General features: G+C 42.2%; 1 protein-coding gene across 2 annotated transcripts in view; it reads left to right on the top strand.

Annotated features, from left to right (window-relative positions):
* smarca2 (SWI/SNF related, matrix associated, actin dependent regulator of chromatin, subfamily a, member 2) overlaps positions 1-18,520 on the top strand; it is a 42,880-nt gene that overhangs the window by 8,312 nt on the left and 16,048 nt on the right. For both annotated transcript variants that reach the window (XM_062381312.1, XM_062381311.1), the window contains 17 exons: positions 1,327-1,457; positions 1,990-2,047; positions 2,328-2,425; positions 3,703-3,850; positions 5,992-6,155; positions 7,464-7,530; positions 7,637-7,747; positions 8,167-8,409; positions 9,868-9,981; positions 10,656-10,760; positions 11,120-11,206; positions 11,698-11,744; positions 12,761-12,927; positions 13,894-14,057; positions 15,555-15,782; positions 16,148-16,225; positions 17,878-18,096. In XM_062381312.1, the coding sequence (XP_062237296.1) occupies positions 1,327-1,457; positions 1,990-2,047; positions 2,328-2,425; positions 3,703-3,850; positions 5,992-6,155; positions 7,464-7,530; positions 7,637-7,747; positions 8,167-8,409; positions 9,868-9,981; positions 10,656-10,760; positions 11,120-11,206; positions 11,698-11,744; positions 12,761-12,927; positions 13,894-14,057; positions 15,555-15,782; positions 16,148-16,225; positions 17,878-18,096 (2,229 nt within the window). The remainder of the gene's footprint in view (positions 1-1,326; positions 1,458-1,989; positions 2,048-2,327; positions 2,426-3,702; positions 3,851-5,991; positions 6,156-7,463; positions 7,531-7,636; positions 7,748-8,166; positions 8,410-9,867; positions 9,982-10,655; positions 10,761-11,119; positions 11,207-11,697; positions 11,745-12,760; positions 12,928-13,893; positions 14,058-15,554; positions 15,783-16,147; positions 16,226-17,877; positions 18,097-18,520) is intronic.

Raw genomic sequence — 18,520 nt, 5'->3', positions numbered from 1 at the left:
ACCTGGATTTTGCTCTGGATAAGGTGCATACAATGAACATAGAAACATAAAAACACAATAAAAACAACCCACGTAAAAAACATAAAAATATATAAAAGCTTTCATAGTTTCACGTGATCCTATTCAAATTAAAATATACCTATCTACATTACATTCAACTTCAGCTGATAGATTTCTCTATTTCCTACTCACTGGTTCTTTAAGGCAGCTTTACCCGACAGTCCTATAATACCAGTGTATAAAAACAGTGAAAAGGTATTTTTCTGCAGCTTCCCTTCGGCTTCACTGAGCTTTACTACTAGTTTCAGCTCATTGGTTGACAGTCCAGTCCACGACCTACTGCTTCAGCTGTTGAGCTCAGAGAAAGTTCTGATAAGCTTCTGTCCACGACCTGCTCAGCATCAAGAAGCTGAGCCGAGCTTGGAGTTGTTCGTGTGCATCAGAGAACATCCTGCTCGTCTAAGTTATACATTTAATAATAATGGTGGTTGTATTTAATCAAAGAACAACATTTTAGTTTACAACACATTGAAGTGTGAAGTTTCACTTTAAGGGTTTTCCCCAAGTTTCACATTCAAATGTAGAATTACTATAATTTATTACCTTTTCCTCTGAGGATGTTCAACTTCATGTCACATCTTGTTCCAGTGATATTTATTCCTTCACTCAAACACCCAACTCTGCCCTGCGTCTCATTATGTGCTCAGACACTTCAGATTGGACAAACATGAATTATTCTTTCAGAGACATAACAGGACTCTGGGTGATTCTACATCTTGTAAATAATGTTACAAACAGAAATCCACAGTGTTTCTCGTTTTTCAAAGCTTTTAATTGCGCTTGCCGCCTCCTTTTCCTGTCAGAAGGAGATTTGCTTTCAAGGCCAATTTGGTTAGAGAGAAAAATCTGTGCTTGTTAAAGTTTAAAAGGCTCCAGACGTCCCAAATGGTGGAATGTGCTGAAGAGGGAGATGATTGGTTCCAAACTGGGATTTGTCATCCTTCCTTTTTGTTCCCTGTACATATTAAGTAGATGAATCAGTGAAGCAAATACAAAACTCAAATTAATGTCTGTAATTATCAACACAGTTTATTTTCTTTCTTCATTAGACGTGTCTGAATTTAAGGATACGCACACTTACAGACATCCTCATCTAGAGAAGCAGGGTTATGCAACTAATTGATTTGCTGTCATAATGATGGGGGAAATCCTTAATTTGTTTATGTCAATTTGCAATAATATTAAGTGCAGCCATGATAATCTGTATTTACTGTTGAACTGACGCTGTTGAGGTTCAGTTTGATCACTGTGCTCTTTGCTCTGCAGCCCATGGACGAGAGCAGCCAGATGAGTGAGCTGCCCGTCAAGGTGATCCAGACGGAGACGGGGAAAGTCCTGCAGGGAACCGACGCTCCCAAATCCAGCCAGCTGGAGGCCTGGCTCGAGATGAACCCTGGGTGAGGAGGCTCTCAGCTCCGCAGTCTGCTCTTGATGTTATTGTTTGTCTTTTTCTGCCGGAGACGCTTTTAGTCCCTTCCTTTGTTCCCGAAACACTTCGTGAAGGTACCTGGGGAAATTAAATTAAACTGTCTATTAAGAAGGATGACCCTGTCGTGTAAACAAACACCTTGCAGCGTTGGAACTGTTGCAAACCACCTACTGCCTTCGTTCCCACAAGAATTACGGGGAACTCGGATTCAGAATCGACTCCTGAGCCCTGACAAAGTTGTGGTTCAGTCATTTGCCCCCACAAGCTGAACCTTTGACAGCTGCTACACTTTCAGTTATTACTGCTTTATGCTTTTAAATGATGACGCATCTGTTAAGGTCGAGTGAGGATTCACTCCTGCAAATGTTATCAAATCCCTCACCTTAATTTGGTTGGGGACCACGGCTGGATACGTTCTACTGAAGATGAACCAGAACAGGATTTAATTAGCCCATTATAATGTCTTGGTACTTTCCTTATTTCTCTCTCCTGAACACCAGGTATGAAGTCGCCCCGCGGTCAGACAGCGAGGAGAGCGAGTCTGAGTTCGAGGAGGAGGTCAGTGACTTTCTCAATAATGAACTCCAACAGGGGAGGATATGAGATCATGCCCCCTCGCCAACAACTCTTCAAATCATTCAAATGTGATCAAATGTTATTCAGAGTCAGATTAACTGTTCATGTACACATCACAGTCCACCAGGGGGCTGTAGCTGTACACCTCAGTGATGCTGCTTCTGATGATTTAGTTCTATCCCCAGCGGATCTTCTTCTGAGACCTCTCTGTTGTGATTATATTGAGTATCCACTCATGTTCTATCAACTTGTTCTTCATAAGGAGGAGGAGGGGGGGGCCAAGGCAGAACCAGAGGAGCAGAAGATAATCGATCCCCATGGAAATCTAGTGACTGTGAAAGTGGCCAAGCACATCATTGAGTAAGAAATTCATTTCTCCTTTATGATTTTACCTCGATGGAAGTTAAGGGAATAAGAGAACGAATATATCATCCAACTCTTGGAGTATTTGAAGATTTGTGCATTCTGATGTATTATGAGGTATTTTTACCTCCTACGTTTTTTGTCTGTTTAGAATTTAATCTTAGATACACACACCTGCAAAGTTTCCTGAATGTGTCTTTTATTGTTGTGATGCTATCATGTCTACACAATCTTACAGACTGATATAACCCTGCCAAACAATCAATCAATCAATCAATCAATCAATCAATCAATCAATCAATCAGACTTCGAAGCACAACAATAAAAACACTGTCCCTCTGCCAGACCTGATATAACTTGAAATGATAATAAATATTTTCTCATAATTCTTATATATTTAATGAGGAAACACCAAAGGAAGTTACACAAAGAAAGATAAAGATAAAAAACAAGGAAACAAGATAAAATCATAAAATGCTAGAAAAGTGGATTTGGTGAAACCAGAGGTAAAAAGTAGTGTCTGTTAATCAGGTTATTCAAACTTAGTTAAAACTGCCTCTGTGGAAGTTCAGCTGCAGGACGTGTCTCCATGAACACATTTGACATTAAACACACACACACACACACACACACACACACACATCGGTAAAACGTCTCTAGTGATGCTCTTTGTTATAAAACAATATTGAAGTTAATATTTAACATGTAATTATCATTGATCCAGTCCTACATTTATACTTATCCAACTGTGAAAACACACATACACATAATTAAAATCTGCATCACATCGCTCATCCAGCCAACCAGTGAGGTTAAGGTTCTTCAGGTTCTTCTGGTTCTTCAGGTTCTTTTGGTTCTCTCCCATTTGTGCAGCTTTACCAGAATATGTATTCCTCTGTGAGAAATTAGCCAACAACAATAGATGTAATGAAGAAGGACAGTTGCAGAAGAGCTGGGTTTATTGAAGCATGAAAGAACGACAGTGTTTTGAAAACTGCCAAGGAGAGCAGTGGAGAGACAATTTGGTTTATCGAATGTTTTCTTTATTGCAGTCCCTCTATTAATTTGTTATTGCACCAAAACTTGAAATTATGCTAAATGAGAATAAATAACCTCCTACCGGCTCATTTACGTTAAAATGTTTTTGCAGCTCCAGACAGATTCTTTCTCCTCACTAGTTTGATGAAAAGCAAGCTCTTTAGATGTTAGTGAGGCGACCCCTGGTCCCAACCTCACATTTACTCTCCCCCCCCCCCCAACCAACAATGGTTCAGGTCTGCCAAGCAGGATGTGGATGATGAGTACAGTGTTCCTACTGGACAAACCAGCACCCAGTCCTACTACGGTGTGGCCCACGCTGTCATCGAGAGGGTGGAGAAGCAGTCGTCGCTGCTGATCAACGGGTTGCTCAAGCACTACCAGGTGAACACACACACACACACACACACACACACACACACACACACACAGCATAGATTGTGTATAAAGATGGAAAACCCGTCTCCAGGAATCAAGACAAAGTACCCTGCAGAGGAAGTTTCACCCCATTTTCATATCTTATGATACTAATAAAGACCAAACCCTTGACCCTGACCCGTCTGTTAACATGGATGAGGCGGGGGTCATGACCTTCACAGCAAGCAGCCAACAGGGGGCAATAAGAGGCTGTGGCTTCATGTCGTCCATCTTTATATACAGTTTATGAAATGCCACACATGCACACACACACACACACACCTGCGGTTGCTCTTATTTTGTATACCTTTGCCGGAGATCTGTGTTTGTTGTTAGTTTAGATTTTTTATTTTTCATCCACTATCTTTTAAATTAGTTTCCAATTGACTGTTTATTACCAATTCACCGGAAAGCCTGTTTACTACCAGAAGCAACCACATTCTCATTTTTTACTTTTTATTTGTTATTGTGTTTTTCTTTTTTGTGCTGAGATGTTTCCAAGCGCACAACTCATGAATAGAAAAAGAAAATTGGGTTCCTTTATCAAAACGGGGATGAGGATTTCTGTAAAATGGCAGCTGCATTTTGACGCATGACAGTGAATTAGACGGAACAGAGGTGACTGTGATGGAAAACCTGAAATGAATTTAAATCAGTCTAGTTTCCATTCATGAGAGAAAACACACAGAACATTGGTTCTGTTCTCCGGTGTCTCGGCAGCTATCAAACTGTGCTCAAGGGTTTTGGAAGTGTTTCTTTCACCGGCTGGGTTTTTCATTTCATCATTCATGTTGTTGTAATTTGGTTTGACATCAGAGTCCAGCCTGAATTTTGGCTGGAGACAGAAAAGCTTTCTACCTGTTTGACACCATGATGCACGGAGGTTGTGACCAAACACATCTGCTGCCATGAGACTAAACACTCAGTCATCTCACTGGAGAGGCGGTGGTCTAGTGGCAGAAACTTGGACTATGGGCAGAAAAGGTCTCTGGTTCGACTCCACAGAGAAACAACAAAAAGACGAACCTTGATTGATCTGTCCAAAAATCCAAGAGGATTCTCCCTACCCTGTCTAGTGCCCCTGAGCAAGGCACCTTACTCCCCCAACATCTGCTCCCGGGCGCCGTACATGGTCGCTCACTGCTCTGTGTGTCCTGCACCAGATGGGTCAAAAGCAGAGGTTAAATTTCCCTACCTGCATGAGTGTGCCTGTGTTTGGGACTAATAAATGAATCTTAATCTTAATCTTAATCTTAATCTTAAAGAGCGTCTTTAAGTCGTCTCATAACAACACAAGGACATTGGTTTTCAGCACGACATTATAAAGTCTTCTCTGCTGTAGCAGTGAAAGATGGATTACCAGAGATAGTGAACCGGCACTCGGCTGCTGCTGCTGCTCGTGCTTTCTTTCGTCCAATCAGGGTTCGGCCCCAGTTCGTCTCTGATTCCCTGGGTGCCGGTCTCTAAAGGAGATATTGTGGAAGCTCCTGGGGGATAATTGGACATATTTCAGCCTTAACATAATTGGATCAAGTGTCTGCAGCAATGACAGAAATCTGTGAGAATTTGAACTCTTGGTTTTGTTAACTATGCAGTTAATTAATTGGCCGTATCGCCTTTTCTGTCCCGTTTCCCTGTTCTGTCTTCTGTGGAGTGTTTGTGCCACAGGCGAGTTGTGCAGTTGGTCTCACAGTTGATATTTTTCCACCATGCATGAATCAGCTGGGATAAGAGAGGCCACAGTGGCTGTACGATTAAAGTGCATTTACAAAACTCACTATGAAAAGCATTAAATTGACTCTTTCCAGATGCGTTTCCCAGTTTGTACTTAAACATGCAGATTAAACACACTTAACACATTCACTTATCCTCCAGCAACTATTTTCCTTTACTTTAACAGGACAGAAAGCAATGACATGTACCATGATATGTTTAATCATTTACAGTATTATTTATTCCAGCTGAGTAATGAGGGAAGCTGCATGGTGTAAATGATGGTCTTTTGTAAATTGAAAAGCTTTGACAACATGAAAGTGTTGGAGGTAAATAGAGGAAAGACCTTGTGTCTGCAGGCTTTATTTTCAGCTGTGTGTCTGTGTGTCTTCTAGGTCCAGGGACTGGAGTGGATGGTGTCCCTATACAACAACAATCTGAACGGCATCCTGGCTGATGAGATGGGCCTCGGCAAAACCATCCAGACCATCGCCCTCATCACGTACCTGATGGAGAACAAGAGGATCAACGGCCCCTTCCTCATCATCGTTCCTCTCTCGTCAGTTCTCCTCCGCACGCACCCATCATGGCTTTTATCATTAGGTTTCATGACACGTTAAAATGCTGTGGAACAGATGTGCAGAGCAATCAAAACAACTTCAGTTATTAATTTTAGATGGAAACAAACCAACCTGATCAGCCTAAATCACGTGATAGAGGACAGGGGTTTTAATATCCAGTTGGTATAAAGTCATTCACTGCCTCAGTAGACATGAGTGTTCTGTGTGCTCAGGTTTAAATGTCTGCAGTATTGGTCGGAATACAAGAATCAGGATTTTGTAAGATTTTCAAGATTGAATCCTCACTCGACCTTTGCAGGTCAGACACATCAGGGACCAGTAACAGCACCCACAGGGATTCTTCCTCTGCTGACACAGGCTCTCAGCAGCAGCACCTGTGAAAGCTAGACTTACTCTTGTTCCTGTTGTTAAACCAACGCTCTCTCCTCTCAAACTACTACGATATTGTGAGGATGTTCTCCTCGAGTAAGAGACGTGAATTTTCTCGATCTTCTGATGTAAATATTGGAACCTCTTAGTATAAATGTGATTTCCCTCGCTGCTTCCCCAACATAGATCCTTTGAATTTCTACAAAACGCATTCAAGTGCAAACTAGTCCAACTCCTAACTCCCAACGAAGTGGGTTAATGCTCCTGGGTTCTTTTCAGCTTCTACAAACACTCCAGCACCTTTAGTACTCACACATTTCCCTTTTGTGGATATAAGGTGGAGAGAAGAGTGTTGTTATTCCCAGTTTCACCTAATTAGCTTTTCTTTTTACCTATAATTTAGAGCTGTGGGTCTTAAAGGATCAGAGGGAAAGATGGGTTTGTTTTCTGAAACATCCATTGTTCTTTTTGCAGTCAATCAACCCAGCAGAGGCTCATACTTTACTTCACTGCCACTGTTTTAAATGTGTTTTCTTTAATGTGCAGCAAAGCCTCATATTCTCCTCCTTAATAGCTGTGATGTGTTAGAAAAATGTGTTAATGGGAGGAGAGATTGATCTGCCTGGCGGGGAAAGTTTTGAACAAAGCCATAAAGAAGGTCTCTGGTTGTGAGCTGCGGGTTTTAAGAGTCGGGAAAGCTATTAAAAAATGTTTTTCCTTTTGATGTTTATCCAGCAAATGATGTCTGAACATTGATGATAGACGTGTGAATTAGTGCTCGGCCTTTTAATGGAAGATTCTTCGAGTTGCTCCTCACGTCTTTGCAAAACTCATTAAACCTTTAATAGCTCTAAATTCAAACCACGTTCTCAAATGTGACATTTGTTTGATGATCGACGTTTTCCTTTTTTTTCCAGGACTTTGTCCAATTGGATCTATGAACTTGACAAGTGGTCACCGTCTGTTGTGAAAATTGCTTACAAGGTAAGAAAGAGAAGTCACTTGTCTCTTTCGTTTGAAGTCGGAGATGTGATTCCCTTTGACTGACTTGTGACTTGTTCTCTTTCCTTTGTGTGTCTCCACCTGACAGGGGACCCCCGGCCTGCGGCGTGGACTCGTACCTCAGCTCCGCAGCGGGAAGTTCAACGTCCTGTTGACAACCTATGAGTACATCATTAAGGACAAGCAAATACTGGCCAAGGTGAAAGAGATGAGCTGTGTCCCCTCTGTGGAATACACCCCCCCCCCCCCGCGCCTGCACTCTTCAGTGTCTAATACTTTTAAACATAAATTTTCCATAAGACTTTGCTGGCACTCACTGGAGCTTATTCCTCTGCGAAGCCCAAACAACCCTGAACACGAGTGTCTGGTTCTCATCGTAGAAATATAAAGCTAAAGAGGTTTTCATAACTGTAATTATTTATTTTGTCATTAAACATAGTTTTGAATAACAGAATAAATTGGTCTTAATCTAATGGAAGATTTATATAAGTCACTGATATTCCTGCTTATGTCTTGTTCTTGACATAGATCTTAAATGTCTTACTTCACGGTTTTAGAACATATGAGAGTTAACATGTTGAGACTTGAATCCCTGAATGAGTCTCGCTCCACATACAGATTCGTTGGAAGTACATGATCGTGGACGAGGGTCACCGCATGAAGAACCACCACTGCAAGCTGACCCAGGTTCTGAACACCCACTATGTGGCCCCCCGACGTCTCCTCCTCACCGGGACGCCGCTGCAGAACAAGCTCCCCGAGCTGTGGGCATTACTCAACTTCCTGCTGCCCACCATCTTCAAGAGCTGCAGCACCTTCGAGCAGTGGTTCAACGCCCCGTTCGCCATGACAGGGGAGAGGGTGAGAGCGAGCGGAGGTGGACATTAATGTTCATCTGATAGATTATACAAATGCTATTACTTTATCCTCAGTATCAGAATCACAGAATCCAAGGCCAGAGGTGAATGGTCTGCCAAAGATTCAACTGATTATTTTATTACCGACAGTTAGTAGATTTCAGATGAGACAAACTGTATTTAATGTTTTAAATCACTTTCCATCACCATGACTTGCAGTTTTTACAATTCATGATACAGGGACCCATCTTTAGCTAAACGTGGAGATAATGTGCATCTTCTGAAAGCTGATAAAAGGTTTCCTAAGTGGATCTCTCTACAACTCTGAGAGCCCCGAGGGCTTTTCTCCCTTCACAGTGATTACAGCTGTCATTCCCACTGAAGTAAAGTAAAAGGGAAGTTATTAAAGTCGAGTAGAGTGTGAAGTTTTGTACGCCAGTAAAATGTTTTGAGCTTTTTTACGAAGCTTATTCAAAGTAAGAGTAAAGTTTTAACAGAAAATGAACAGTCAGGAGGTGAAGGATGAGGCTGAATGTTGTTTGACCATATTTTCCAAAGGGAATGTTTTCTCCCCTCAGGGAAGTTTGAACCCAACTCAGTCACAAACTAGCATCCTTATTACTGATTCAGGATCCAACAACAAACCTTTCTCCTAATGATTCACCACGAGTCCTGGTAGCATTCTCCACTTCCCTCCCTCAAGGTCCCTGCAGGTTTCACATGTAGCCCGAGGCTGAGGGAGCCTGTAAACCCAATTAGCAAGCGAAATGCTTATGTTTTCAAAACCACAGGTCAAAGAAATACACAAGAGGCCAAAATATGGCTGCTTCAGCCGATGCGTCTTTTTGAATGTCTTTTCTAACATTCAACCCGCTGGTTCGAAAGAGGCCACAGGTTTATTTCAGGTTGAGCCCTGACAGCGAGGAATAAAAAAACAAAACCTTTATACTTCCACCTAATCAAGTTTCTAAATAAAAGAATGAAAACAGCGTTATAACAATAATCAGGAGAATCTGATGCCGTTGAATCTGTTCTTAAAATTCCTCCCGGCAGCTCAAGCAGTTGTTTTCTGTGTTGATGTATTCAGGATCTTTGCAGGCTTCTCTTTCCCTGTTGCCACCACCAACTGTTGATCAGTGGAACAGTGTGAAAACAACAGCAGGATTCAGCCAAACATACAAAATACAGGAACCCACTCAGATAAACATTGCTGCACGTTGCTACCAGTGCTCCGAGGCTCTGCAGGGTATTAGTTCTCACCCCCGGCCGAATCACCACAACCAGTGCTCAGAAACATCTCTATTATTCAAGATGTAGCCTCACTCAAGGAGGCAGGTTTGGTTGCAGCTGCACAACTTGTTGATGAATTCTTTGCTTGTCACGATCGTGTCACTGCGGCGGATCTGAAGAACACACAGTCGGCCGCCTGCCACTAATCTTCAACACGTTCTGCTTCGCTCAGGTCGACCTCAACGAGGAGGAGACCATCCTGATCATCCGCCGCTTGCACAAGGTGCTCCGCCCCTTCCTGCTGCGCCGACTGAAGAAGGAGGTGGAGTCGCAGCTGCCAGAGAAGGTGAAATGGAAACTAAGCTTTGTGTATTTCGATTTGTAATGCATAAAACGTGTTCTGCTCTTTGATTCAATTAGAACAGAGCAGCTATAAAACAGTTTTCACTTCTCATAAGATCATTTATTTCCCAGGAAAGGGGTTAGGGTAGAAATGCCTTGTAATTACCTAGCTGCTTCTGACTATGAAACCTATGTGGAGAGGATACACTGCAATTCATCCAATCAGGGCTGTAGCTGACAATCACTTTCATTATTGATTGTTGTTTCAATTTATGAACTAAATGCGTCCTCTATTAAAATGGAGAGAATATTGAGCAACGTCAATCCTTTTTTCCCAGAGACCTGATGAGGTCATCAAATGTAATGTGGTGGGAAAAAAACTAAATAACCAATTCAAACTGATTTTTTTTAATAAGTCAAACATTCAAAAAGTATTTTCTAATTGATTAATTGACAAATCATTGCAGCTCTTCTCATAACCAATTGGAAATTGATAAATTGTTAATTTACATCCTGTAGTTCTTCAGATACTTTCTTTAAATAGGTTTTATACATATGTTACAAATGCAAACACATTTCTTTCACCTTATTGTTGTTATCAAGAATATGACTGAGACCTGAAATGTCTCAGGTTAAAAGACATGTCTCATCAAAGCTCTGTCCTCTTTGTCCCCGCAGGTGGAGTACGTCATCAAATGTGACATGTCGGCCATCCAGAAGGTTCTGTACCGCCACATGCAGAAAGGCATCCTCCTCACAGACGGCTCAGAGAAAGACAAGAAGGTAAATGTGCTGAAGCTCCGGTGTCTCTACTGAATGTGACCGCTTTGATTCACCGGTGTCTCACGCTGAGACGCGAGGCTGGGCGCTCAGTGATATTTACAACACAAGGTTCCCAGATTGTGTAACTGAAGTCAACGTTTACCGGTGCTTTTAGAAGAAAGTTCTGTGGCATGAACAAGACGCGTATTGGTTCATTTTATCTAACTGCTGAAGATGCGTCTCAGCTTTCAGCCTCAGGTGCAGAAGAGTGTCTCTTAGAAAAGCAGAAGACTTTGCAAAGGTTTTGAGAAGTTTCTGAATCAGTCATTATTTCGATCTGGAATGAAAATGTCTTTCAACTGTGAAATAACGTTCTCCAGGGTAAAGGTGGAGCGAAGACCCTGATGAACACCATCATGCAGCTGAAGAAGATCTGCAATCATCCGTACATGTTCCAGCACATTGAGGTGAGAGCTGTTTGACCTGCAGCGATGGCAGTGGCTGTCATGAACACGTCTTAACTATAACTAGTTTAGATGTATTAGCTTTACTAACGATGACCTAATCGTTAAAGTTTTATATTCTCCAAAAAAATTCTTCTTGTGTGAAATTAGAAGACTCATTTCCAGACAATCATTTTTTCTGTATTGTCTTTGTTCATTTTAGGTTTTTGTTCATCCTGTTCTTAGATTTGACTGAAGTTATGAAACAACTATGTATTTTATAAAGTTTAGAGTCTTGACGTCAGCCGTTCCCTGGGAACAGACGTCTGTGTCTGCAGGTTCAGACCTTCAAAACAAAACCTGATTGTGAAAATGTCTAGAAAGCAAAACTTCAAATTCCTCTTTTGTAACTGTTAACAAAGGTCAGAGCTCGGTCTCCAGTAAAACTCATTCAAATGCAGGACTCAGTTTGCTACTTGCTCGTTATTTAAACCAGTAAATGTTCTCGGTTACAGGAATCTTTTGCAGAGCACTTGGGTTATCCAAACGGAATAATCAGCGGGTAAGTCTAACAGTGTGTTTATATCACACAGTGCTAAACACACACACACACACACACAAACACAAACAAACACACACATGAATATTTTCATTCTTTATCTGTTTGAACACCACCATGTTTACATACTTTTATGAATTATTAATAGGGGGATTTAAGGCTTAGCAGCTTATTTATGTAAAAACCTTTTTCATCCCGTATCCGTTTATTTGACTTTCTTTTCTGAGCAAATCACACGTGTTCAGAAACGACTGCATTGACACCAGGAGGTTGTTTGTTCAACCCTGAGCTGAGTCGTTCTGAGGTTTGTTCCTCAGAACGATTTGTACAAGTTCATGTTTTAAACAGCTGCTGTGTCACAAAAGTGAATATGTGACACAAATAAATTATTCATTGCAGCAGTGAAAATAAATTATATGTGTTTTATTATATCTGAGGCAGCGGACGTTTAGCTCTCTGGTTTCTCAACCACGGGCAGATCTCAAACAGACACTTTAAGTTCTGCAGCAAGTTTGCTTTATTCATTTGGACACAATTCTAAAACTATAGAAGATCCATATAAAATGTAAATTCTCCTAAAACCACATTGTCTCAGCTACACACTGGTGATAGTTGATGGTTTGAAGCTTAAATCCCGCCCCTTATAGACAGAGAGTGAACAGAAACTGAACGGGGTGATTCTGAGGTCTGTTTGTTGTCACATTAACTACGGACAAAATTAAACTTGAAGTTTTTCTTTAAATCAAAAGTTTTTATTGAAGTTGATTTGTCACATATGTGTGTAGGACCGTTCCTCTCTGTTTGTAACACACAGCTTCAATCATGTGCTTTTGGTGTTGACCCCATTTTTCCAGGAGGTTGAAAACAGGATTTTATAGACATGTGTTTAAGAGTCGGTTTCCATCCTTACACATCATCATGACTTTTGAAAAATCAAAAGAATCATAAAAAGTTCAAGGCTTCATGATCATCCCTCTCACTGACAGTGACCCCTGTGTGTTTTCCCCGTCTCCTCTCAGGCCTGATCTGTACAGAGCGTCAGGGAAGTTCGAGCTCCTGGATCGCATCCTGCCGAAGCTTCACGCCACCAACCATCGCGTCCTGCTCTTCTGCCAGATGACCACCCTCATGACCATCATGGAGGACTACCTCAGCTACCGCAACTTCCAGTATTTACGTCTTGATGGTAACATCCCCACTAGAGCAATGTTTCAAGATTCAGATCAAAGGAGGATTTCCACTTAATTAAAAATATAATATATAATAAATAATTATATAGTGAGCAAAAGGTCCAAGCAGCTCCTTCACACTTAGGCCCACACTGTCTGTCACTTTCCACACTGTCTGTCACTTTCCACACTGTCTGTCACTTTCCACACTGTCTGTCACTTTCCACATTGTCTGTCACTTTCCACACTGTCTGTCACTTTCCACAGTTAATAAGGCAAAGTCGGCCACTGCAGAACAGACCTGCTGTTAACAACTCACATTTGTTCTGTGACACATTTATATTTGGTTTGCTCGTCATAAGCTTGGGAGGGAAGGTCGCTGGGTTTCTGCTCCCACCCTCCTCATTAAATCATACCAATTAAAATATATGAATATCATATAGAATGTGATATGAGTAGGTAAAATACAGTCCAGGCCACATTCAAACATTCCTCACATACCATTCACACACACTCTAACCAAAGGATAAGTGCAGATGAATTCGAACCACCGATCTTTTGGTTAGTGGACGACCCGCTCCATGTCCTGAGCCACAGCCGCCCACAGCTGGATTTACATTCATTCCGTCCACACTTCACTTTTATAAGTACATCAAATGAAGACGTGTCTCTGAAATGACGCTGTGGTCTGTGGCCCTCATTAGTTGTCATGTTTTAATCAGACACACAAGCTGGGACGTAAATGGTTTCATCATCGTGAACCCAGCTTCACTAGATCCACCACGTGTCCTCAGAGACATCGGAAACTGTTTAATTTGTCAGAGACGCGGCGAGTGCACATGTGACATTCTAACTTTCCCTCAAATAAGACGCTTTTTTACCTGAATAACAAGAAGCAGTAAGAGCGGCCTTTTCTAAGTTGCCTCAACAAAGTTACCTCAACAAACTCCACAGTTGAAAAGTCATGACGTTTGATGTTTCAGGAGCCACCAAGGCCGATGACCGAGCTTTGCTGCTGAAGAAATTTAACGAGGAAGGATCCCAGTACTTCATCTTCCTGCTCAGCACCAGAGCCGGCGGCCTGGGCCTCAACCTGCAGGCGGCCGACACGGTCATCATCTTCGACAGCGACTGGAATCCCCACCAGGTCGGTCCTCCAGCTCTCTGTGTCATCCTGCCCTGAACCCCCCCACCTGCTCACAGCCTGAATGCATGAATCCAGAAGATGATTGGAAGTTTGTATTAGTCCGACACCAGGGAAGCTAACAAAATACTAAATTGAGATGAGCTGATTTAAAGGGGTATTTACTCAGGATGCTGCCACTCAAACCACAGTGAGCGAGTTCCATACGATGTTTATTTCATGACATGTTTGTTCACAGATGCAAATTTAGTGAAGAGGGAATGTAAACTGATGTTTGCTGCACGTTATTCATGACCTCAGGCTGATCCCTGCAGCACATTGTGCAAACTCAGGCAAAGTTTGTGGACTGGTTGCTGTGGACACGAGTCGAAACAGAAGGAGGACGTGACCACTCCTGGTGGCTGGCTGCTTTAATTGTGATGGTTTTAAAATGGAGTGAGAGATGATTGACACCTGAGACTGACTGGCGATTGTTTGAGCATGTGTTGACTTTGATATCCCGACTTATGCAAAGATGCATCATGTTACCACAACACAAGACAAGCAGCAACACACCTGTTTATTTATTCTTACCCCAAAACTTTTTCAGATTATCACCTTTTTCCCAACTTCAGCAGTTGTGTGTCCTTCAGCTTCAAGGACGTTCACACTCTGGTGTGAGCGTCCTTGAAGCTCCGGGAGCGAGCTGCTCTGTTTGATCAGTTTTGCAGAAATAATCCAGTCACAGTTTTCTTTTTGTCCCCCACCTCAGTGATCGTTCTGTCGAGCTGACAACATCAAGCTATTTATAATATCTGTCTCTGGCGAGTTGAATTTACATTTGCATTTCCAGAAATATCTTCTCTGCCACTGATCCTCTGAGATCAGAACACTTTTGTTTTGTGCTCCTTTGCTTTCCAGATATCCAAGATGCAAATCAGATAAACTGTGGCTGGGGCTCGTCTCAGTAAATACGCTGCTAGACTGAGAAACTGCACTGATGCAAAACTTTGACAGGCTTATTGAAATCTGCCTCAGACTCTGAGGATATATCATCGCCTCATTATTACAATAAATGCAGGTTGCAGTAAAGTCATTAAGACACTGGAATGGTAAAGAAAATTATATTATGAACCAGATTCCTCAACCAATCAGGTGTCTTCACTGCTACAAGTCCCGCCTCAAAGGATCCGGTACTTTCCTCACGTTGAACCTCTTAACCTCTGTGTTGTCTTCTGGGGATCAGGAAGTAATTAGTTGTGTTCAGACTTCTCACATTCAAGAGAAACTCAGGAGTTGTGGTGGAATCGTACAATTGATCCTCTTTATTGTGGTTTGGTGAGTCAGAGCTCAAAAAGGCAAAGTTGATAGAAGATCTGTTTCAACAGCAAAAAATATATATTATCGTGAATCCAGAATCCATCATTTAGATCAATCAACCGGTGTTAAGTTTGGACCTTGACTGGGTTTCTGAACTTATCAGAAACCGTCTCACATTTCTGTCTCCTCTGCGACACCCAGGACCTCCAGGCTCAGGACCGGGCTCACCGCATCGGCCAGCAGAACGAGGTGCGCGTGCTCCGCCTCTGCACCGTCAACAGCGTGGAGGAGCAGATCCTGGCAGCGGCCAAGTACAAGCTGAACGTGGATCAGAAGGTGATCCAGGCCGGCATGTTTGACCAGAAGTCCTCGAGCCACGAGCGCCGCGTCTTCCTCCAGGCCATCCTGGAGCACGAGGAGCAGAACGAGGTAAAACCCCCGAGTCTGTAGCTTCATGACTTTTGGATGTTTTATTCTCAGTGTGAGCATCTCAGGGCCGAGAGGAGTTAATGTGTTTGAGCAGCCAGGATTATATAATGAACACAAGAGATGTTTCCCCATCTTGTTAAATTAAGCGTGCTGGTTGTGATTGAATCACCTCCGGCCCAGAGACGGCTCTGTGGATTTGATCAGCGAGCAAACCGCCCGTCGTTCACAATATTAAATGGGGTTGAAATGCACATTCAGTGGTTTACATTGGGAACGATCACACATGTGATTGGAACTGAGCAGGAGAACCAGTTCTTATCCTGTTATTGACGTGTTCTCCTGTTTGTCTGCCTCTGTACCTGCAGGAGGAAGACGAGGTGCCTGATGACGAGACCCTGAACCAGATGATCGCCCGCCTGGAGGATGAGTTCGAGCTCTTTATGGTAAAAACAACAAATGGTTACAGCTGCTTCTCCTCTATATTTAGCCCCAAATTAATTTCTGTTGTCAGTCATAAAGGAGATCATTAAACATTATTATTTGTTGAGGCTCTTTCAGACTTGGCAACAACTGTCCAATTACTTAGTGAATCACCATGGACACATGACTCACAGTCAACTTGTTATCTGCAGAACACACTTGACAGCTTATGTATATTAAAAAACAAACGTTTGTTGTCTGTATTTATTAACTTGGCATCACACAGCCTGAAAATACACTGCTTCCTCCATGAGTATTTATAACAACCTGAATTTAACTGATCCCACGTCAGTGATTGTGCTTCAATTATCAAGACGGTGCTTTCTCAACGAGCTTTAAGTGTAAATTCATTTATTGTTGAGTTTATTTTTAAGTATTAAGATGCTTCATGAACACCCTGTACCTGGAGCTATGGTAAATGGGATTTGCCAAATCCCAGTTGACGATGGACTTTATCCAATGGGGTTCCTTGAGACATTTTTAGAGAACTTTTCTTTCCAGCGCCCGAGTATAAATATTGTCAAAATGTGAGAACAGAGGGAAGATTCCCTGTGAGTGAGCGAGTGGGTTGATGATGTTTCTAACCGGTGACGGACATGAAAGGGGAAGAACGCAAATATCTCAGCAGCACTTAAACGTTAAGAGTCAGAACCCTCTTGCTGTGAGGCGACGGTGCTAACCACTTAACCACCGTGCCGCCCGTGACAACGTGTTCTCCATTCCGAACGCCACGCTCACCACTTCCCACTTCCCATGAGGGCAGTGAGTGCACCACAGTGGTAATCTGCTCAGTTATAAAACAAGGTGACACTGTGTAATGGCTTGTAACGTAGGGATGTTAGTACCTGTCACTTTATATTACAAGTTAATGAGAGAAAGTCACAAAGTGACTGGGGAATGTAATCATAGCACAACATGGCCTCGTTGCTTATTATTCATCCATCTATTGGTGCAGTGGTGACATGTGATGCTGCGTTTCCATAATCTCTCCATTCAAGTACAGCTTCAGTTACATTTGTGTGATATAAATTAGGGCTGAACGATTTGAGAAAATAATCTTATTACGATTTCTTCCTCAAATATTGCGATTGAGATTTAATATGAAATTTTTTTATTTTATCCCCTTTTTTTCCCCCAACAAAACGTAATGAATGATTTAAATATGACCCAACACAATATTAGATACATTTAGTGTAAAATATTCTTTCCCACATTTTACAATTTTATTTAACTGCTCATTACAAAAACAAGAACAATATGCATTTAAGTAATTTAAACAAAGTCATTGCAAGTATAAACGCAAGGCATGCACTTTTTTAACACTGTGTGCAAAATTTACCATTTTAAGAGAAAAAAAAAATTGAATCGCTGGCTTGTGAACGAGCCGTGGGCTCAGATCCACTGTGTGAACTGGGCAGAAGCAACAAGGAGCTGGATGGTATGTTTTCCTTCACACGTTGTAATCGCGCTCGTTGCCGTTAGAAAATCGTGTTTTATTATATCGCGATTTAATTGCAAATGCAATTAATCGTTCAGCCCTAATATAAATAAAAACAAACCAACCAGATTCATCTGCTGCTTGACTCCATGTGATTTTCCTGCTTTTCTCCTCCAGCGCTTTGACATGGACCGACGCCGGGAGGAAGCCCGCAACCCGAACCGTAAGCCCCGTCTGATGGAGGAGGACGAGCTGCCGTCCTGGATCATCAAGGACGACGCGGAGGTGGAGCGGCTCACGTACAACGACGATGACGACCGGCCGTTCGGCCGAGGGTCACGCGGCCGTCGAGATGTGGACTACAGTGACGCGCTGACCGAAAAGCAGTGGCTACGGGTAAAGTCCGAACAGATGTAGATCTCAAAAATAGAATTATAACTGCTTTCCAACAAGGAAAAAAGTCACTAAACTATACTTGAATCATTCAGCTGCAGTCCGACGTCTTTGTGTTCCACACCTGTTGGAAGCTCTGTGGCTCCTAGTGTGCTCTCTGTGTAATGTAATGTAGTGTGCTCTCTGTGTAATGTAATGTAGTGTGATCTCTGTGTAATGTAATGTAGTGTGCTCTCTGTGTAATGTAATGTAGTGTGATCTCTGTTGTCTCGCCATCAAATCCAAAACAGATCCATCCCTCAGTGCTTCTTCGCTTCCCGGCCTCGTTCCAAAGTTTCTTTAATGCTTTACTTTTTACCAAATGTCACAGAGACCGGAGGAAACAGGAGATGTGTTGTTGTTTCTTTTCTCCGGGGGAATAAATCAC

The sequence above is a fragment of the Platichthys flesus genome, chromosome 3 (assembly GCF_949316205.1).
Source record: "Platichthys flesus chromosome 3, fPlaFle2.1, whole genome shotgun sequence".
In the NCBI taxonomy this organism is placed as follows: Eukaryota; Metazoa; Chordata; class Actinopteri; order Pleuronectiformes; family Pleuronectidae; genus Platichthys; species Platichthys flesus.
Note: the sequence above shows the minus strand (reverse complement) of the source record. Positions and strands in the feature narration are given on the sequence as shown.